Source organism: Leptonychotes weddellii, chromosome 1 (genome assembly GCF_054177405.1).
Source record: "Leptonychotes weddellii isolate Sample4059 chromosome 1, ASM5417740v2, whole genome shotgun sequence".
NCBI classification, from domain to species: Eukaryota; Metazoa; Chordata; class Mammalia; order Carnivora; family Phocidae; genus Leptonychotes; species Leptonychotes weddellii.
This window is the reverse complement of record NC_138369.1, coordinates 191,048,728-191,070,598: the sequence shown is the minus strand read 5'-3', so window position 1 is coordinate 191,070,598 and position 21,871 is coordinate 191,048,728. Positions and strand designations below refer to the sequence as shown.

The following is a 21,871-nucleotide window of genomic DNA, read 5'->3' as shown; positions in this document are numbered from 1 at the left end:
GCGTGTCCCTGACTTCACGCCGCCTCTCAGCCCTCCCTCTCTCAGTCTGTCCACGGAGAGCTGACTTCCTTCCCTAGCTTTTCACAGACTCCCGAGTCTTCCGTTTGTCTCTGGGACACAGCTCCAGAAAGGTGCACGGGAGTTTTAAGTGATATACGGAAGACCTCGCCAGAGCCCCTTTCACAGGGAGCGCGACTCCTTCTCTTCTCTTTCAGAGCCCAACGATGAGAGTGGCGCTAACGTGGATGCTTCCAAGATGTGGCGGGATGACCGGGAGCAGTTCTGCAGGGTGGCCAGGCAGCTGGCGCAGAAGTCCCTGGGGCTCTGAGGCCCGCCCTCCGCACACGCACACAGGCGCCCAGCTGCGGCCGGCGCTTCTCTGCTGAACGCGCGCTGACGGTGACACTCTGTGCTGGTACCAAAAAAGGCAAGCTTGCAGAACCACAGCGTCTGTGTTTTTCCCTGCCTTTCCCGCTCCAGCAGGCTTCTCTTCTGAAATTATGATGTGTGTAGGATGATGGCAGTCGGATGCAGTTTTACCGTATGCCTGGCAAGGCAGTTCGGGGAGATGGTGAGAGCCGTCCCCACCCCCTCTCCCGGCCGGAGCGCCTGCACACCGCGCAGTGGCTTCCCTTCTGTCGCGGTCGGTGGGGGGCGTGTGTGCCACACTCCAGGGGGCTCGAACCAGTGCTGCTCCTTCGAAGAAGCAGGGCCTCGCAGCCAGAGCAGAGGCTGGGCGGGACGGCTCTGTGGGCCCCAGGACAGGGACATACCTTTGTTTCCGTGCTTTCTAGTACTTCATATGTGTTTCCTTAGCATCTCGATACATCTTTTTTGTCTGTTGTGTATTGCAAACTATCACACTTAGAGATACTTTCAGGAAATAAATACTTTTTAAAAATATGGATTAATGAGAAATGGGGTGTGTGAAGAGGTTTTACTGCTGGTTATAAAGACTGACACTTTCTTCCCGGTCATATTTAGCCAAGATTTACATTTGTGTCCTTGTTGACTTGCGCAATCACTGGGGCAGAGGGACACGCGGAGCCGTGTGAACACTGGGAGCGCTGAGCTTCTGTACGCGTGGCCACAGCAGGAACGTTAGCTACCGAGACAGAATTGTTCTTTGCAGCTTGGTGTCGGAAGGGAACGTTCACCCTTGTGAGCACAGAGCGCAGAGGCGTGCCTTATCCCCGACCTTGGGTGGCGCCCAAGGCAGCATGGCGCTGTGGGGGGGCTGGGGGGCAGCGGCACTTAGTTGTGGTCTGAGATTTTGCTGCAGCCCCAGAGCTCGCCAGCCTGGGCGGCTCAGCAGCAAAGCACCAGGGCCTCTGTTATGGGCAGTAACAGAGCTGTTCCATGTAGAATCAGATATTTGGCCTGTTTCAGACAGGTTAAATTTAAATAGGAATCTCTATTTTTGAAATAAGGGACTGTCTGTACAACATACAGTAGGTTATACTTTCCATTATCCTTTCCCCCCTTTCGGACGCAGGAGTCTGTCTTGCTGAAAGCTGACGCGTACTTTCTTTGTGTTGACAAGTGCTGGTGGAAAGGGTTCCGTCCATGCTGGGCTTCTGTAAGGAAACCAGACTCTTCCTCGGATCTCCTAGGGGAACCGTTTTAAACTTGACGTTCAGTACGAGAACTTGTGTTTGGAAGGGCATCAGGGAAGAGAGAGGTATTGTAGCCAAAAAGTATTTGCAGGCCTCTGCACCCAGAGGGAAGGAGTGGTTTGTGGGGGGATGTGGCCTGGGGGTGGCCGCAGCAGAGGGGGGCTTCCATGAAATCTGGAGAAGGAAGAGAGGCAGTCTCTTTGCAAACAAAGTATTTTTATTCACTTGTATTTATTAAATGGAAACAAAGAATCTCATGTCCTTACTCTGTGGTGGAGTTTAATAACTATGTTAAAAATAAAGTTCTATATTTTCCCCCTAGTCTGGATTGTATTTTTCCTTGTTGAATTTTATGTAATCCTACAAAAACCCAAGGCTGGTTGCGTCCGGGGCCCGTGGCGGAGGCCCTGAACGAGGTGTCCCGCGGCAGGAGCCGTTTGGAGCGCCACTTTACCCCGAGGCCCAAGTGTGCTTCAGAAAGCTGCGGTTTCCTCGCTCCCGTGCTCGGCCCACTGCGCCCTCTGCCCAAGGGGCCCCCCTGGTCAGCAGCGCGCTGTGGCCGGCCTCTCCTTGGAGCGCGGTGCTTCCTGCCGCTGGAACACGGGCCGTGGGGAGAAGCCAGCAGGACGATGACGCCACACGGTTCTGCAGACACCAGAAGGTGGGTGACTCTGGCCCGACTCTGAAGCAACAGGCTATGGACCGGCCTCGGATGCTGGTTCTTCACCGTGAGTGTGAGGAGGCGCACCTGCCTGTTCGGTGACTTGTGACTGGCTTGCTTTGGTCCGGGTGCTTTCCTCTGAGCCACCTCACTGGAGATCCGAGGACGGGCCGCGCCCTGCGCAGGTCGAGGAGTCGGGGTCCTGCCATCAGCAGCCCCCGGCACAGCCCAGCCCAACCAAGCTCATTTCATGGACCCTGGTGCCTGCCAGGTGTGTGCCTCCACCTCCTGGGGTCCTGCGGCGACGGGAGCCCCACTCTGGCTCTAGCTGAGCTGACCCGCCGAGCCTGCCCCTCCCTGCCCCGCCCCTCCCCTCAGAGTTTCTCTGCGCCTCCTCCCCCGCCCGCCGTGGGCCTGCCCCTCTCCCTCTCCCTCTGCTCCTGCTTCGCCCGCTTCCAAGGGTGGGGCCCTGGAGGTCTCCACCACCTCCTACGGGGCTTCCTGTGTGAACCAGGAGAGGCAGATGTCCCGGGCTGGGGGTGTGGCGGGCACAGGGTCAGCACCGCGACTCCAGAAAGGTCCGTGGAAGCGTGTGCGTGGGGTGGGTGGTGGCCCTGCTGGTGGAGGCTGGCCTGCCAGCCTGAGGACACGGGATCCGCGTGGTGGTCTTTTGCCCTTCCTTTCCTTTTTGACTCCGTTTATCCGTTCACAGCGGGCAGCTGTAGGTGAAAGGAGCTATGAGGAGCGTAGAATGCATAGGTTCACCGGGGAGCCGGGTCTCGTGGCACGGGGAGGTGGGGCTGGCCCTCACGGCCCCCCGCACAGGTCAGGGAAACCCTGCTCTAGCTGCAGACGAGGGTGTCTGTCGAGCCCAGCTTTCCTGTAGTTCTCAGCTCCTCCTCCCGGGCTGTCCTGGTGCTGGGCCTCTCCAGGGTGGCAGGGGGCTGAGCATCTCCATGGGAGCCCCACCAGGCCAGGGCATCAGGACCCCGCTCAGAAGGGAGCTCGGTACTTGGGGCTGGGGGGGGGTCCTGAGGGACGCCAGGTGCCTGGTGAGGGTGGGGGTCATAGTTGGGGGGACGCTGTGGGACTGCACTATCCCTCTCCAGGCTGCTGTGGTCCTCGCCACTGGCCTGTCGGAGGTGCCGAACCCCTGCATCGAGCCAGCCTAGGGGCAGCTCCGACCGGCCCCGGCTGTGGGGACTGCTGTTCATCCAGTGCAGGGAGCAGGGCCCGTAGGCCTCACAGGGGCTGGGCTCCGTTGGGTGGGGGTCACAGACCTGGAAGCTGCTGCCAGGTTGGTGGGATGGGCTTGTCCATGTGGGCAGTGGGGAGGGCCCTTGGGCCCCCACGGCGAGCTGTGCGTGTGAGCGTGTGCACGGCAGCGACCTCGTGGGCCGGCCTTGGTCCCCGGCCTCCTGTTTGCTGCAGGGAAGCGGTGGTGACAGGTTCCTTTCATGTTGTGTGTGTGCATGTGCGTGTGCATGTGGGCTCACCTCTCTGGCAGAGGACCTGACGTTGGAACCCGTTCAGATGGAAACAAGAGACTGAGGGATTGTCTTGGGCTAATGGCTCTTTGAAATCCTGGGTAATGCGCTAAATGAGCTGGAACCACATTAAACAGTCGCAGCTTCAGGGCAGAGCCGGCTCGGGGCTTCTCACGGGGTTCTCCCACCTGGACCACTGCCTGCCCAATGGAGCCGCTAAGTGGGCACTTGGCGGCAGCGTCGTCCCTCCTGCCAGACCCAGGGCACTACCCTGCCGAGCATGTCCCCCGTCCTCACTAAGACCCGCGCACTTAACACACACGTACATCTGTACTCACGTGTGCGTGTGCCACTCCTCCGGGGATGGACTGAGCAGTGGGCACTTGACCCCCGGCCCCTCCACTTGGCAGGAAGCGCAGTGTCTGCAGGGACAGTAGACACGGGGCCTGGGCCGAGCCCGAGCCGGTGCCCGCTCAGCGGGGACCCCAGAGCAGCAGAGCCCGGCGGCCTGCGTCGGAACACGTGGCTCCTCCCGTGGTGGCAAGAACGCAACCCGAGACCAGTGTCCTTCAGGAGCAGACTGCAGGGCCCGGTGGAGGTGCCGTGGCCGCCGAGGGCCTGGGCAGCTGTGCTCCTGGCTACGCGGTGGGGACAGGGCTGAGGGGTGCTTACGGGCCGTGGATCCGAACCCTCCGTGCCTGTCGGGCGTCAGCAGCACTCTGGTGGGGGGCTTGGCACACGGCCGCCCTCCAGAGCTGGCTTGGTCAGGGCGCCCACTGGGAGCAGGGTCGGAGTCCCGCCGCTGCCTCCCGGCCAGAGACCCTAGAGTCAGCTCACCTTCCGGGAGGCTTCTGGCCACACACTGGCAAAAACAGCACCCGTTTGGTGTGGTGGCCGGTCCAGCCACGGGTGTGTGTGTCACTGGGGCTCTCAGCTCGGGCGCCCGGGCGGGCCCTGCAGACCTGACTGATGGTCGCGAGGGGGCGGGTGTGTGTGCCGTCGGCCCCAGTGGGCAGAGGCTGGGGCGCCGCTCCCGGCTCAGCCTGCTCAGGGCACAGGGCGACTGCATGGCGGAGGAGGATTGGGGCTGCGGGAAATAGAAGCACAAGCCTCCCTGCTTTGCCCTACCCACTCCCCAGCATGAGCCCGGAGGGTCTTCCCTGGGCAAGCACCTGCCACCCTGACTCCTGGTGGTTTCTGGGTTAGCGTGCGTCACACCGGGGGTTCTGTATTCACATCGTCCTTGTATTTCTGGGGGTAGTCCAGTTCGGGGGTGGTGCGTTCCTCCTGAGAGCGAGCCGTTCGGTTGGATCGGCTGGCGCCTCGTCCGGCAGATGGTGGGGGCCTGACGTCAGCTTTCTGCTGATGCCTTTGGTTCTGACATCAGAGCTACGTGCCTCAAGGAATGCGGAGATTCTTCAGTCTTTTTTTCTCCTAGGATAACCTGTTCCTTGAAAGTTTTGTAGAACTAAGTTGTTTGAACCTCCCAGGCCTGCTGCTCTCTTTGGAGAAAAACTTCTTTTTTTTTAAATTTAACATTTGAAGCACCTATAGCCTTATATTTAAAGTGGATTTCTCATAGACAGATGTATTTAGGACTTTTAAAAATCTTTTATCTTAATTATTACTTAAAAAAATTTTCATCTTTTAAGTAATCTCTGCACTCAATGTGGGGCTCGGACTCATGACCCCAAGATCAAGAGTTGCATGCTCTTCCGAATGAGCCAGCCAGGTGTCCCAGTTTTTATTATTTTTTATCCAGTCTGACAATCTCCATCTTATAAGTGTAATTATGTTTAATGTAATTACTGAGATGCTTGGATTTCGGTCTACAGTTTTATTCTTTGCTTTCTGTTTGTCCCCTCGGGTGTTTATGACTTGATGTTCTGGCTTCCCTGCCTTCCTTCGAATTATTGGAATAATTTTTAGTATCCCATTTAGTTTATCTGCTTTTTAAACATGATTGATTTGCATTAGAAGTAAACACATTGTATGTTACTGTGTGTTGTACTCATCTTTCAGTGGTTGCTTTAGGGATTACAGTAACCCTCCCTGACCTTTCAGTCTGCTTAGAATCACTGTTTTACCCTTTCAAGTAAAACCTAGAGACCCTGGAGCCACGCAGGACCCGGTCCGCCCTTTGGCTCTGTCCCCGTGGTACGTCTGCACACGCCGGGCCACCCCAGACCTGTGCTGGCTTTTGCTTTCAGTGGTTAAAGAATCTGAGGGAGCAAAGAGTGTATTACACTTGCTGAGATATTCCCGATTTCTGTCTCCTTCTCTGCGTGTGGAGGCCGCTGCTGCGCGGGCTTGGCGGGGTCGCCCTCGGAGCCCGTTGTCATCTGCGCCGGTCCTCATTTGGTCTTCGTCCCCACAGGTATTTTCCTTCTGGATTCGGGCTGTCCTCTTGCAGACTTGGGCGGTGCCGCCCGCTGCTTGCGCCTGGCTGGTTTCGGACGAGAAGCGCCCACCATTCAAAGGGCTGCCCCCTTGCTGTCCTCCGCCCCGCTCTCTGGCGCTCGCGGCCCTTGTCTTTGTCTTTGGTTTTCAGGAGGTGGATGGTGATGTTTCTGCTTGTGGCTTCCTTTGACTGTATCCTGTTGAGGTTCCACCGGGCTTTGTCAGGACGTAGACTTACGTGTTCGCCGAGTTTGGGGAGTTTTCAGCCATTATTTCTTCAACCGTGTTTTTCTGCACAGATCTTTTCTGTCCGTCTGGGACCCCCGTGCTTGGACGCCCGGCCTCGCGGTGCATGCTCTCCCCCGGAAGCTGTCCTTCTGTCCTTCAGGACTGACGCTTTGTCCTGACGGTCCTCAGTGCGTGGACGCTCCTCTGTGCTGTCTCCATTCAGCTGTCGAGCCCTCAGAGTAAAATCTTAACTTCATGTGTTGTACTTTCTCTTGTTCTCGAGTTAGGTCTTCTTGATGCTGTTTCTCTGCTGAGAACCTCCGGGTTTCCGGTCTGCTCGGCGCGGGCCCCTCACCTTGTGGAGGGCGGCCAGGTGTGGATGTTTACGCGGACTGTGGGGCAGCTGTCAGGTTACGTCGTGTTTGCCGACTATGGTTCTGCGCAAGCTCCCTGGAGACTTTCTCCTTCAGAGCGGGACATCAGCCCTCCCGGCTCGGATGGAAGCCCCGGCCTGCCTCTGTGGACGCGGGCTCCGAGGCCGGCAGGTGTCCAGGGCCTCTGACGGGGCAGACACCACGTAGGGTCGGACTGGGCGTCACAGGCTGTGGAGCCTTCTGAGCCTGTCGGGCCCGTGCCGCTCTGTGTGTGTCGGGGGGCCCGGGAGCTGTGTTGGTGCATGGAACCTGGGGATCCCCTTCTCCAGCGCCCCGCTCTGCTGGCCCCCCCACACCCCCCGGCCAGAATGTGGCATTCTCAGAGCCGCGGCCTCTGTCGTGCTCTCACAGCCGCCCGGTGAGGGAAACGAGAGACGGGAGCAGGTCCTTCTCTGGGGCCTGGGCAGCCGTTCCGTTAGCCAGAGGAGCAGGTGCTCTGCCGGGTTCTGGGCGCCCGCCCCGCTCTGGCTGCACAGGGGCAGCCCTGAGACAGGTGGCCTGGGGGCAGGGCTGGGCCGGAGCAGGAAGGACAGGGTTTCCCCGCATTCCTTGGCTCGCAGCCGACCTTTGCCTGGTCCTCTGGTTGGAAACAGGGTTTCTCCTGGGGAATTTGCTGCCCACGCTTGCCCACAGTCCCGCCGCTCAGCCACCTCGCAGTGCAGGCGGAGTGGGAGGCAGACGGCCCCCCACGAGTGGGTCTTCATGGGCCGCACTCTGCCCTGGTCTGCCCACCGCGTCCACAGGTACTCTCCTGTGTTCTGTGCCAAGTTTGAGTTGTCATCAGGGGTGGGGCCGTGGCAGCCCCGTCTTGGACATTTCCAGTGCCCGTCCTCCCTGCAACGGAGCCGAGCCGTAGCCGCGAGGCCAGCGGTACGCGTCCTCAAGTTAGGAGCCCCCCGGGGTCCTCTGTGCGCCCCACTGCTGCCACTTCGCCCACCTCCGTCCCGGCGCCTTCGGTCTCAAATGTGCGGGCCGCTCCTCCATCAAATTGGGGAAACCTCGTTCACGATCTCCGTATTTCTCTGTTCCACGCGCATCCTTCCGAGCACTAGCCACAGGGGGGTGGCAGCACCGAGGATTCTCTGTGATCCCCGTCCGTCTGTGTCTCTTCCTCGGAGTGGGTGGTTTCTGTTCGTCTCTTTGGTGGTCAGGCCCACCAGTGATTATTCATTTCGGATATTCCAGGCCTGAGAAGTAGAATCTGACTTTCTAGTTTCTCGCTGCTGAGATTCCTTATGTTCCTGTGGATGCTCCTACTTTCATTCTCTGCGGCTCTGGAGGACGCCAGCTTCACAGTCTTGGCGGCGCCTGGGGCGTGCTCCCTCGCCACGTGTCCACGGAACTTTGCCGCTGAGATGGTATGGGCCCTGGGGCCTTCTCTTCCCCTGCCGCTGCTTTTGAGGGTTGCATCTGAGGCGTGTCCCGGGGTGTCCGAAGCTCTGCCGCCCCAGAGGTCACCCTGTCCACAGGGGTCACCGCTCACTCGCAGCGCCCTCCCTGCACACTCCACTCTGACCTCTACCTGCCACGCTCTGCCTGGAGGCCAGCTCTGTGCTGCTGTGGACAGCATCCCTGGGAGGGGATCCGTGGCACCCGTGGCCTCACGTTCCTGTCTCTGGGGCTCACAGTCTGACACCAGCCCTTGCCCCCTGCCCGGAGTCACGTGCTTGCTGTCTGTCCACCGTGCCGGTTGCTGTCTGTCCACTGGACTGGTTGCCACCTGAGCCGTGGTGCGACCCACGCTCTCACCGTCCTTGCTTTGTATCGAATGCTACAGCTGACGCGTGTTATTGGCGGAACTCGACAAATAAAAGGTGAAGAGACTGAAACTCTGGGGAAGCCATGGCCTCCCCGGTGCAGGGGCCTCCCTGACCATGTTTCGGGCTGTTGGGCGGGCTCACTGGCGGGCGCTCGCAGGGAGGGAATGGGGGAAATGGGGGTATTCTGCCTTTCCTCCTCTGACGGCTTGGGCCCAGGGGAGGGATACGGAAATAGATGCGGTTCCGTTTGATGCCAGGTCTTCACCCTTTAGAGATCACCTTTGATGGGTATTTCACATTAATTTTTGGTTTTAGACCATCATCTGTATGAACACACACTGTTTGGGGCCTCACGCAGACCTTGATGTCAGGCCTATTCAAAGAGGCAGAGAACCAGACGCACCACAGGGCAAGGCCGCTGTGCAGGTGCACCTGGCCCGCCGGACTGGGGGGGCCGTGGTTAGTGGACTCTGCACAAGGGGGGCATCCGCTGTCTGGGGCAAGCCCGCCCAGGGGCCGCCCCTGGCGAGCAGGGTGAGGGGAGATGGGAGTAGCCCCGGGCAGCAGGGCACCCTTGGCTTCTGGCACGTGGCGGGCACCTAGCCGTGGCCGTGTGTGCCCCTCAGAGCTGCTCTGCAGGGGAGGCAGGCCTCACTTCTGTGCTCGGCCAGGGAGCCAGTGGGGGCTGGGGGGAGGCCGAAGTCTGCATGCAGGGGGCCGGTGAGGGTCTGGGGCGGGGCGGGGGCTGGGAGACCCTGCTGGTGTGCCCTGTGGGTGGGCCCTGTCTCCGTGTGCCCAGATTCACCATCTGGAACGTTCAGTCGTGCTGCCCAAGTGGAAGGGTGGCTGGGAGGAGGAGACCAGGGAGAGGGAGCTGGGAGGGTGCCCAGGGGCCGGCTGCTGACGCGGGAGGAGAGGCTGCCCCAGGTCTCCGTGTCCAGGCTTTCCAAGCAGGGCCACGGGCTGGACAGGCCGGCCTGCTGCCCTGTGTGCACATTCATGTCTAAGTGTCTGAAAACCCCGTGTGGGGACCGCCACTCCGCACGCCGGACCAGAGACGCACCAGGCTCCCTCCAGCTGGCCGGCCGGCCGCCCCCCGTGCCGGCCGCCCCCCGTGCCCGCCGCCCCCGTGCCCGGGCTGGTGTCCAGTCTGCCCGACAGGGTCTGTTTACCATGCTGTGCTTGGTGCTTGTGGACCGCCTTCAAGTGTTTTCATGTACCCTCGAGAGAATGATTAAAAAGCCATTAACCTAAATTTAGCCTGATTGTCCTAATAAATGAGCCCCACGAATCACGTGCAGTGCGCCAGCCCACACATGCTGGAGCTCCAGGCGAGCGCCACCACAGGGCAGACGGCTGCCCCCGCCAGCAGAGGGGGCCCGCCTCCCTCAGGAGGAAGCTGCACCCTGCGGCTGTCCTGTCAAACCGCAGGCGGCCGGGGGTCCCCGGGCGGGCCGACATGCGGGTGGGGGCAGAGCCCAGCGGGCTTGCGGGGGACCGGGGGCACCTGCACTCCGGGGAGGGGCATCCTCTGGGGCAAGACCCGGGGGTTCTCAGGATCTGGCCGTGGAAGCCACGCATGCTGCTGTCCACATCTCCAAACCACATGGGACTTGGTGGTTAGCCAGGGTGGGCCTGGTGCCATGCGGACGCACCCCTGAACCTCGGGGCTCTTCCTGCCAGCATGGGTGGTGCTGGGGGCTCCGCTGGTGGAGCCCCCTCCCCTCCGTGTGGCCCTCCCGGGAGACGGCAGTGGGCTGCAGTGAGCGCACCGGGGAGGCCACTGCGGGGGCCACACACGGAAACCACAGAAGCCATGCTAACTAGTAAAACTTTCCGCCCACATCTTGAGTGAGATGTCTAAGGCTCCGCGTTCCCGCGCCTGGCGGCAGCGTAGAACAACACCCACACTAACGGTCGCCGTGCGGGTCTGGGTGTTCTGCGTAGAGCTGGTGATGCTGGATGTGTAATAAAGGACAGATGGACCTTGTTTACGCGTCGTCACATATTTATCCCATACAATTTCTATTCCTCACCCTTATTTCAACAAAATCACTAATTCTGTTATTCAAGAGTTTCATTAAATTAGTATCTATTAACAGTGTTGGTCTAAAATATCTTTAAAAACTACAATTATGTTCAAAATGTACAAAATGAATTCATTTCCATAAAATATGTAAATTAAAGTTAAATAAATGTAAAAATTAGAAAGTATTTTTTGGTGTTTATAAAAAAATTATTTTCCGCTAAGGTATTTAAGTGTATTTATTGAAATTAAAAATGCAAATTATAATACAAATTATAATGAATCCAAAATGTAAATAAAAATTATTAAAATTAAGCTTTTGAAAATGCAGTTAAATCTTATTGGGGGTGCTCTAAAGAGAGAGTTTGCGATCTGAATAGTCCTGTGTGAGGCTGTCACCGGCGGCCGTGCGAGCCGGTCTGGACCCACCTCCGCAGGGCATTTCAGGGCGTGAAATGCCCCCCCGGACGACTGGAGGTCCACGGCAGGTCCTGCACCAGCTCCTGAGGACCCTCGAGACCACCAGCTAGAACACGGGGTAGAGCCCAAACTCAGCGGCCCTGCACTGCCTTGTCACCTGCGCACGTCCCTCCACCAGGCGGCTCGGACGTGGGCCTCTGGCCCCAGGACCTGGATGGTGGTTGGGAGAAGGCCGCGGAGGGCCGCGCCAGGCGGGAGCAGATCCCGGCGATGGATCCCGCCGGCGACGGATCCCAGTGATGGATGCGCTCCCTGCTCTTCAGTAAGCGTGTTGTTTGTGTTTGTGACCTGCAGTCTGACGCGTGGGCCCAGGGCACGAGACCTCATGCCTGCCCTCTGGGATGGGGGTCCCTTCGCTCACAGCCTGTGGCCAGAAGCGGTCGCCCTGGGCCTGGCACTAGGGAGGTGGCCTCTCTGGGCTGAAAGGATTGGGGAACAGCGGTGCCCACACCTCCTCCAAACACGAGTCTTAGACCATGGCTTCCCTCCCGAGCCCTCCCTCACCTGGCACCTCCCCCTTCTCAAGAGCTGTGGGCACACCTGGGAAATAGAGTGTGTTCCAGGCACGAATCCACCAGCCAAGATTCTGCTCAGCTGTATTTTTTTTTTTAACTGTTAGTTTCCTTTCAAATTTTGCAAATGCATGTAACAAATACGGCTCTTTGGACCACCCCCAGGTCCCCTTCTGCCCGTGAGGTCGCCTGTGCGTGTCAGGCAGACTGGCTGTCCTGAGAGGTGCAGGGCAGGGTCCCGGTGGCTGGGACCCCAGCACCCTGCATCGCCGGGGCCCTCCGTGGGGGCGGGGCGTGGGCGGGGCGTGGCCGCAGCTGGGGGCCGGCAGGAGAGGCACAGTGATCGCCCACTTGTTTCCAAACAGCGAGCCTGGTGGCTCCGGCACGTGGGAGCCGCCGCGGCCTCTGCCCTGTCGTCCCTGCTGGTTCTGTTTGGGATCCCTCCCCGCGAGCGCAGGTTGGGCCTCCAGTGAGTGTTTGCCTTTGCTCTGGCCGCCCCGTTCCTGCTCAGCCGGTCTGCGGTGCCCGTGGTGGCTTGTTTGGGTTTGGATCGGTCTGGTTCCAATCACCCAGAGGACGTGGCTGGACAGCGTGGGTTCAGCCGCCCCGCTCAGTCCCAGGCTCCCCTGCGGGTGGGGCTGGCATCACCCAGAGAGGGTGGCCCTTTGGGGGTCCCAGCTTCAAGGGCATAGGATCCAGGAGACGCCATCGTGGGGGCCCTTGGGGGCAGGCAGGGGTTCTCCCTTCTGGGTTCCTGCCCCCGACCCCCGCTGGCCCTGGGGCCCCCGCAGAGGTGCTGGCCCTGGACGCCGAGCAGAGGGTGACCGGTCCTGCGGCCATCACTGCTCTGCTGGGCGTCAGGCTGGGTCAGCCTCTCCCAACCCCCACCAGCGTGGCTCCCGTGGCACCGCCCTCGGGGACCCCTCTGCTTCCAGGTGTCGGGCTGCTCCTCTGTCCCCCTGCTGGGAGCCCCTCCTCCAGCTGCCCCTCTCGCGTGGGCTTCCTTGGGGTTCTCGCTCCGCCCCCGCCCCCGCGGCCCCTTGGAGCCTGCCGCCTCGCCCACGTGCCCCACGTCTCGCCCACGTGCCCCACGCACTCCGACCACCCCTGCTCCCTACTCTGCTGTCATCTGGACCATGGCCGCAGCCTCTGATTTAAAAAAGTGAGAAGAGTTTTAAAATTCTTAATGCAAAGTCACTTTCTGATTGTTCTGGAAAATCAGTTTGAAAACCAAGGAAAGCGGAAGGTTAGCAACTAGGATTTGCTGGTTGACGCGCTGTCCGGGCTCAGCTCGGAATGTGCCCTCCTGGCGCGTCCACCCTGCTCTGCGCGCGCACCTCGCGTCCAGACACGCGCCCCATGCCTCCCGGGGGGCCTGTCTGCAGCATGCGGGGGCTTTCCCCAGCTGGCGGGGGCTGCCTGGACCGGCCCGCCCGCCGTCGGGGCGCTCGCTGTGCGCGTCCTGGAGCGTCCTCCTCCCCGGGGCCACCAGTGTCTGCTCCTTCAGCCCTCTGCGTCCGACTGGGGCCTGCGCGCCCACAAAACCGTGGCGAACGATGCTTCGTACGCATTCTGGATTACTCCTGTGGCGAGTGGATGGCTGCTGGAGGTGGCGGGGAGGCCGAGGCCCTGTGCAGGCCACGTCCACACACCGTCGTGGGAAGTGCTGGTCTGCCGAATGTGCGGTGGGCTCTGGAGGCCGTGCGAAGATGCATGTGGGGTACGTGGGCCTTGCCTGGCACCCGGGACCTCCCTGCTTGTCCAGTGTGCTTGGGTTCTCCAAGTGTGCCGTTGGTCTTCCAGAACTTTCCTACGTTCCCGAACTCTAGGAAGAATGCCCACCCCTCTTCTCCATCACTCCAGTCCTGCTCAGTCCAACGTACATTTTAAAAATTAAAAAAGTAATTTGAATTTTGGGGCACCTGGATGCCTCAGTGGCTGGAGCATCTGACTCTTGGTTTCGGCTCAGGTCATGATCTCAGGGTCGTGGGATCGAGCCCCATGTTGGGCTCCATGCTCCGTGGGGAGTCTGAGATTCTCTCCCTCTGACCCTCCCCCGCTCGTGCTCGCTCTCTCTCAAATTAATACACAAATCTTTAAAAAAATAATTTGAATTTTGATTAAGAAATCTCAAGGAAAAGACAAAGAAGGTCAAAATGGTATGTTTGATTCATTGCAAAATACTGAAAAATGTCCTCCCACATTCCTTACCCTCCTCGGGAGCCTGCCTGTTCTTCAAGACCCAGTGCACCCCAGGGCCTTTGCTGTTTCCCTGCTAGCCTGTCTGCCCCGCGCCCCCTCACCTCCTGGGGCCTCTCCTCGAGTGTCGGTGCTGTCTGCCTGCCCTCAGCGCTTCTAAATCAGACCGTCCCCGGCACCCCCACCCCCCGTGTGTCTTGTTTCTTGTCTGACTCAGCCGCACGAATGGAGGACCCGGGTCATAGTTGGGGCTGCCGTGCAGGACGCACAGACAGACGGTGCCGCACGGCTGGGCTCTGGGGGGGCCTCTCCCTGGCGTGCAGACGGCCTCCCGGGGCAGAGGGAGAACCAGCTCTGGGGCCTCCTCCTCTCCTAGAAGGACCCCAGGCCCACCCTCGTGAGCTCCTCTGAACCCAGGGTTCCCGCCTCCAAACACCACCGTGCTGGGGTTAGGGCGTCGGTGCGTGAAGCTGGGGGACGCAAGCCTTGAGACTGGTGCCCGGCTCAGGTGCACTGCTCTGTGCGTGCTGATGGTGCGAGTGGTGCCTCGGGGCAGCACACCGGGGTCCCCGTTCTCCCACCCTGCTGCTGCACAGGGGGGAGGCGAGTCCAGGGCACCTGCAGCGGGGCTGGAGCGCGGTCCTAGAAAGGCCGGCCTACTGCCTGTGGGCTCCACGAGGGAAATCTGCCTTCTTTCTTGGACAGCCCTCACGAGCTCTCCTACGCTCGGTTTTCCCTAGTTCCGCGCTGACGTGTCCAGCCGTGCATTTCTGGGGCTTGTGGGTCGACGCGTTCAGCGAGTCCCAGGAAGCTCTCCGCGGCCGCGTCTCCAGGCGCGGCTTTCTCCCGCTCTCCTCTTTCCTCCTGGACGCTACAGAAAGCGCTGGGCTCTCCACTGTGCCCACTGCGTCTCCCTCTGCCCGCCGCCTTCCATCCGGTCTCCGTCCTCACGTCTTTCAGGACCTGTATTCTGTTCTGATCTGTTGGCTACTTTACTGTTTCCCTTTTCAGTTGTCAGGTCCCTCATTCGGTAACAGCAACTGAGGGGCAGAGTAGCGGTTCTGAAGATGTGCGAGCCCCAGCCGATCGCCAGTGAACACGCCGTCTACGGAAGGCCCTGGCAGGTGCAACCCGGTTACGGGTCTCGAGCTGGGAGGTGACCCTGGGTTACCCACGCGGGTCTGATGGCACCACGGGGTCAGAGAAGGAGCCGTGACGATGGGCCGCGGGGCTGCAGGCCATGGGACGCGGCGCCTCCAGGAGCCGGAGCGGGCAGCGAGCCGATCCCCGCTGGAGCGACCTTGGCTTTGGCCCCGTGAGAGCCCCGCGGCGTCTCCCGTGGAGCCCAGAGGATGCACTGCGCAGCGGTAAGCCCCGGGGCAGCTCGTTAGTGCTTCTGTAGGGAACTGAGAGCGTCCCTGAATTTCAGCTCGTGTGGTTCCTACGCGGGTGTTTCAAACACGCACATTTCACTTTCCTGGTGTCTAGTTTCTGGTCCAGACTGTCACACGTATTGGCTGTTCCCACCGTGGGGTCTCAGGGTCTGTCTCCACATCTGTTGATTTGGCCGGGTTTGTTCATGCAGCTCTGCCCTGTGTGTCTGCTGCCGTTGTGTGTTGGGCATTTTATTGGAAAGGGTGTTTGTAACACAGTCTGAGGCCTGCGACGTTGCCTTCCAGACCGTAGTGTGAGTCGCTCTGCTGGGCACCTGCAGGCGCAGTCCCGGGGGTGCAGGGCAGACTGCAGGGGTGCCCCCGGGGGCCCCCGTGTGGGGCAGGCCTGCCTCCGGTGCTCTGAGCCCGGGGCCTCCGAGCCGGCCTCCGGAGCAGACCAGCTCCCGGTGCTGGCCCCGGTCTCCGCCCCGTAATGCCCTGCGCTTGTTACCTCCTTGGTGACATCAGTGAAACATCAGAAAACGCGGTTTTCCTCGTTCTGAGCCGTCTTCCATGTGAGGAGGCCACCTGGCTGCCGTGGGGAGGCGGCTGGTCCGCGGTGAGCGCTCCCAGTGCAGAGTTCATGCCCGCAGTGGCCACGGGCTCCCGGGCTCCTGCCCTGAGGAAGCCCCCAGAAGCCGGCCCGCTGGTGGTGGGCGGCCTGTGGGAGGAGCCGAGTGACCAGAGTGGGGCACTGACTGAAGCTGACCCCACGCCCCCCTTCTGAGCTTGGACCACGGCATTCCATCAAGGGCTTCGCAGAGCGGCCGAGGGGCTGTTTAGGAATTTGGCTGGGGGGCCAGGCGGACCCGGGTTTGGTCCCGGACGCCCCGTGCAAAAGTGTGTGTGCGGTAAACAGAACCCGTTCTTATTACTGCCGCGTGGCGCCCAGAGCGGGACCGTCCCGAGTCCTCGAGGGCCCGGTGCTGTGACAGTAGGAGACGCTTTCTACAGTGTCTTCCGAGGGCTGCCCACCCGCCCCACACCCCGATGACCAGCACTGGGTGCAGCCGCCGGCCGGGGACGCGGGGACGGGTCCGGGCCTCTGAGCGGCACTGAGGTGACGTGTGAGCCCCCAGGGCTCCGCTTTCATCCTGCTGGGGAGACGCGAGTCCGGACGAGTCGTGAGCCGCCTCATTAGCGATGGCACATGGCGACGTCGCTCCCGGTGCTTTACCCTGGAAACCAGAGTCACACTCGGAACGTGTCCAGCTCCCTCCCCTCCAGCCACCTGGAGATTCAATCACTCACTTGTCTGGCGAGATCCTATCTGCCCGCTCGAAGCCACTGGCCTGCCCCCAGCTTTCTCTGCCTGCGGCGGGGGGCGGGGGTGACTCACGCAGCCGCAGAATCGAGTGGGGCTAGACGGCCACACACACACGTGCGCACACACACACGCCCAAGTACACACGTGTGCACACATGCACACACATACCCATGCCTACACGCATGCACACCCACGCACACGGGCGCACACTCATACACGTCCCACATGGGCGTGGGCTCACGGCCCCCATGCGTAGACGCGCATGCACACACGGGTGCACACACACACACACATGCATGCACACACGGGCGCACACTCATGCACACCAGGTATGCACATGCGTGCGTGCACACACAGTTGTGAGCTGCGGCTTCCCCAGGTGCGGCTGGGCAGGGGCAGGCCAGCATGTTGAGCTGCTGCTCTGCCGGCAGTGGGCCACGGGAGAGTTAAGGAGCCAGAGCTGCGTGTTTGCAGTGGTGGGCGGGTGGGGCAGCAGGCGGAGGCCGGGGCCAGCAGGAAGCTGCGGGGGAGGGGTGGCCAGGCCATGGGAGCACCGTGAGGATGTGAGGATGCAGTGGTGGATGCATCGGAGAGATCTTCAGGGCAGAAGCAACAGGATGTGCCAGCGGGTCAGAGGACAGAGGAGAGGGGACGGGCTTGCTGGCTGGAGCTGCGGGGCAGGCGGGGGGACAGCGGGATGGGGACAGGCTGGGGGCAGGGGGGCCTGTGAGGTGCCACAGGACAGGCCTGTCTGCTTGGGCCCCGGGCCCCTCCTCCCCTGCTTTGGCGGTCTCCCTGTGTCCACTGCGTGCGGTTGGGCAGGACATGGGAGCGGGTAACCGCGCCTCATCCACGAGGGCTGTACAGCCTGGCGTGCGAGCCCTGAGCCCGGGTCCCGGGGATAGACCGCCCCAGAGCACATTCCCCTCTCAGGATGGAGTCCCGGCAGCTCTGTGACCTGGAGCCTTCCGCCCACCTCAGCCCGGCCGGCGAGCTTTGTCCCTTCCAGCCGGGGAGCCCGCCGCTGACCCCTCTGCAGCGCTCACCCCAGGAGTTGGGAAGCACAGGCGTCCTGGGTTCAAAGGACGATGGCCACTAAGAGGCGCAGGTCCTGTCAAGCAAAACTGCCTGGAGTGTGTTACGAGTCGCTGCTGGAGGGGCCTGGGTTTCACTGGACGTTCTTCCTTCAGCGCCTGTGGATTCCATGGGAACGCTGCCTGCCGGGCTCTGCTTCCTTGGGGACGTTCTCTGCCCCGTGTGTCCGTCCCCGTCCCCGGGGCTGGCACGGCACCAACATGGGCAGGTGCACTCCAGGGAGCCGCGGCTGGGTCACCGCTGTTCCTCGCGGCCGTCACCCTCGGTGCCCATGCCCCAGCCGTGCTCTGTGCACGCGGCCTGGCTGGTATTTAAGCCTCCCTTACGTGACTCCTCCCAGCCACGGTGGGGTAAGGAGCTCACGCGCCTTCAGGGACAAGGCGCTCTGGTATCAGGATGAGAAGCCAGCAGGGCTGTGTTGCCTATGGTCAGGGTGTCTGGGCGCCCGCACATCCCTCGGACAGACCATGCAGAGCGTGGAGAGAACCTGCTCGGTCACAGCTGCATTCACGGGCAGAGACATCCGTGGGACACCATGGGCCACGGTTGTGTCACGTGGTTTGCCCCTCAGAGCCACATGGGCTCTTGGTGAGGGCTTCGGGCAGCCTCGCTCCTGGCCCCTCGGGTGCTCGGGACCAGTGAGAGCTGGGGCTCCTGCCCGGGCTGGGGTCCAGGTCCTGGGGGAGGCACGGCGTGGGGAGCTTCGGGGGAGCCCCAGATCCAGAGCAGGTGGGCTGTCCAGCCCAGGCATCAGCCACTCGTCAGTGGGGCAGGGACATGCATGATGCATGTGCTCCACACGAACGTGTCCTGCTCAGCCCGGTGGTGCAGGGGGAGCCCGCTGTCAGACCGTGGCATGAGATTTTGGAAAGATCTGACAAAACGCTTCAGACCTCTCGGACAGGGGCGGCCTGTGCTGCTGCTAGACACCTGCTCCCGAGCCTCAGCCACCAGGCCTAAGGACTGTTTTACTTGAGGGTCAGGCGCCTCTAGGTGCTGGGAAGGCTGCTGAAACACAGACATTGCAGAGTGCAGCCCGCAGCACGGCAGGTGGCCGGATCGGGTGGCGATGTTTCACCGGCGGGCACCTGGGGGGCAGTGGTGCAGGCTGTCCTGGCCAGGTGGGAGTTCCTGGGACAGGCCTGGGAGGCGTTGGGGTCCTCTGGGTCAGCAGTGAGTGTCCCGTGTCTGGAGACCCCTGGCCTTGTGGACGTGGGAGCCTGAGCACTGCCTGTCCTGTTCCTGGCCTTTCTTGTTCAGTGGCCGCAGGCAGGGCTCTGGGACGGAGCCACGGGGTGACGGGTCCCCTGAGATACTGCTGTTCTGGAAAGAATCCTCCTGGGCCCAGAGCCAGGAGCACAAGCGTGCCCCCTCAGCCTCAGAGTAACCTCAGCGGCTGGGGCGCCCGCATCACAGCCAGGCCAGGCCCCACCCTGCGCCCACCCGGCGGCCACGGCGCCCCAGCACCCCGCAGCGGGAGGCCCAGGAAGGGCAGCATGCTGACCACGGATGGCCATTCTCTGGTCGGTGGCCTTTGAATGGCTGTGCAGACTGGTGGGGGGGCGCCAAGATGTTGCTAACAAGGTTGTGGGCGGGCGGTGGGATGGAACCCACTGTGGCACCAGCTAGTTTGTTTTTGAGATAAAATGTGTATAAAACCAACCACTGTAACATGAACAGCTCAGTGGCATGTAGCACATTCACACTGCTGTGCAGCATGGTCTGTTAGTTCTGGAACATTTCCATCACCGCGTGTTCTCCCCTGGCCCCCAGTCATCCGCTCTCTCCCACCATGTTCGGGTCGGTTCGTGGAAACGAAATCCCACGCTCTCTGCTCTTGGGGTCTGACCTCTCTCACCAGCATGGCTTCCAGGCTCGTCCTCCTCCCACCGAGCACGGTTTACAAACAACTAACTGCCTTGGGGGAAATGCAAGTGGAGCGTGGCCTCCGGGCAGGGGCTGGGCCTCAGGGAAGCGGCTCTTGACCTTCTTTTGTGGTGTCCAGCTCCCTGACCTCTCTGAAGCGCGGTCTTGTCCCGTCCACGTCTCTGTGTGCCTGTGGGTCTGGGGGACTCGGACTTTCTGTTGAAGTTGTCCCCCTGGCTCCTGAGACCCTCCTCATCCGCAGTCTCCCCTTGCCGGCCCCCAGCACCGCTGAGAGGTTCCCCGAACCCACAGCTGTCCTTCCCCAGCATCAGAGGAACTCCCAGAGTCGGGGTGGAGCCTGAGACTTTACCTTGCTAGTGAGCTCCCAGCTGATGCCTCTGGCCCAGGGAGGACCACCTGCACGGGGAGGGGGCCACGGGTGCTGGGACACAGTAGGCATTCTTCTCTGAGAAGTGCTCTCTTGCTGAGACAGGGGTTTGGATTTTCCTGTAGTTGGCGTGTCCTTGACTGACGGTGATATCACAGTCACATTGGTAATAGCGGCCTCGGCCACGGGAGCACTGTGACAACGGGCGATGCACCTCGTTTGAACCAGAACTGACACTGCACTGCTGTTAGCATGATCTGAGTCAGGTCAGTGTCTGGTAGGACCGAACGGGCAGCTCACGGTGGCAGACAGCTGACAAGGAGAAGGGCTCATGCGCAGTCGGAAGGGGCCATGGGTTACAGCATCCGTGCTGGTTGTCTGCTGCCCTCTAATGTGTTACCCCAAACTCGGCAGTCTAAGACAGCCACCGTGTGTCCTCTCCTCCCCGAAGACCAAGGACCCTGGGGCGGCTCAGCTGGGTGGTTGTGGCTCGGGGCGTCTCGAGGTTGCCGTCAAGGTGTCGGCTGGGCAGCCTCATCTGAAGGCTCGACCGGGACTGCAGGGTCTGTCACGAAGGTCCCCCTGCAGGCTGGCTGTCAGCTGGGTGTGCACCTGGCCTCTCCAGTAGGAGAGCCTGGGCTGCTTTACTGGGGAGGGAGAAATGGGAGAGGAGAAGAGAGGGAGTTCTGGTGTGTGTCCTTGTCCTGTGCATCACTGGTCCATCAGAAGTACAATGTGAGCCCTCCAACCTCCTCCTCCTGGAAGCTGTGCAAACGTGCAGCAGACAGGAGGCTGTGGAGAGACATGGGGCAGAGTGGTGTGGGTGTGGGGATGAGGGGCAGGGAGGACACGAGAGGCGTTCTGCCAAGTGCCATTTGGATGCGTGAATCTCCTAGTGCTGACATACCTGGATGGGCAAGGGCCGGGGCACAGAGAGACCCCTATGGCCGTCTTGGAGTTCTTCCCGGCATTGTCCGCACTCACACAGGACTGTCCCTGGAGCTGTACATCCTCAGGCAGGTGCCGGGGCAGAAAAGGTGGGAACTGCCCATGGGCTGCCTGCACAGCCTCCCGCTGTGGCCCCAGCAGCCCCTTGTCACAGCACACCCTCCCCTTACAGCTCCAGGGATGCGTCTGTCCCTGAAGCTCCAGGGGACTTGGGGATCTCTTTTCTGGGTGTGGGTGTCCCCGTTCCCTCTGCTGCTGTCTTGCTGAGGTCACTGCTGCCTTCTCTGCAGGACTGTGTATGGCCTCGGCCCGTCCAGCACCCCTCATCTTTGCCCTGCTAGCTGCTGCGTGCTGGCCGTGACACCCATGCCAATCGGGGGAGTCAGGTCCAGCCTCCTGGCTCCAGGGCAAGAGACGGCTTGGCTGCAGGATGGGTCTTCCTTACTTTGTGTGGGCTGGGTGGGAAGATGACACTGGCCGGCCCTTGTGGAGGGGACTGGGCAGCTATACTCAGCAGTCTCTGCCTGAGCCCAGCCACTCTGCCCACTCGGTGCCGTCAGGCTCGGGCTGGACCTTGAAGCTTAAAATAGATTGTTTTGAGTAGGCGATGTGTGTGCACGGCTTAAAGCTGCATGGAGTGACACTGAGCTCCTCCCGCGTGTGTCTGCCAGATGCCCACTTTGTGCACGTTCAGCAGCTGGCGGACCGAGATGCCCACGGTCCCTGTTCCTCTTGATCACCTGTCTGGGCTCTTGTGCCACGGACAGCCTGCAGCTGTGCCTCCGTCCTCTCAGGGGCTGTCCTGTGTCCCTCACATGGATGTCCCAGCCACTCTCAAGGCCCTTCCTGACTCACAGTCGCCTTGTGTCCCTCTCCTGCTCTTGGACACAACATCGCCCTCATGGCCTTGCTCACATGTCTCTCTGCAGATGCGGGAGTGAATCTGTGACAATGTCCTACATGGGATTAGCTGGGTCAGAAGGGATTGCTGTTCTGAATCCTGAGAGACTAACCACGTGAGCCACGCTGCCACCAGATGGGCGTCGCCCCACAGCACCCACGGCAGCGCTG

General features: G+C 61.1%; 1 protein-coding gene across 1 annotated transcript in view; it reads left to right on the top strand.

Moving 5' to 3' along the window:
• The window catches only part of POFUT2 (protein O-fucosyltransferase 2), a 345,437-nt gene extending 323,901 nt beyond the window's left edge, over window positions 1–21,536 (top strand). The window contains exons 6-7 of the mRNA XM_081820620.1: window positions 19,040–19,121; window positions 21,472–21,536. Of these exons, the coding sequence (XP_081676746.1) occupies window positions 19,040–19,121; window positions 21,472–21,536 (147 nt within the window). The remainder of the gene's footprint in view (window positions 1–19,039; window positions 19,122–21,471) is intronic.
• The last annotated feature ends 335 nt before the right edge of the window (window positions 21,537–21,871 follow it).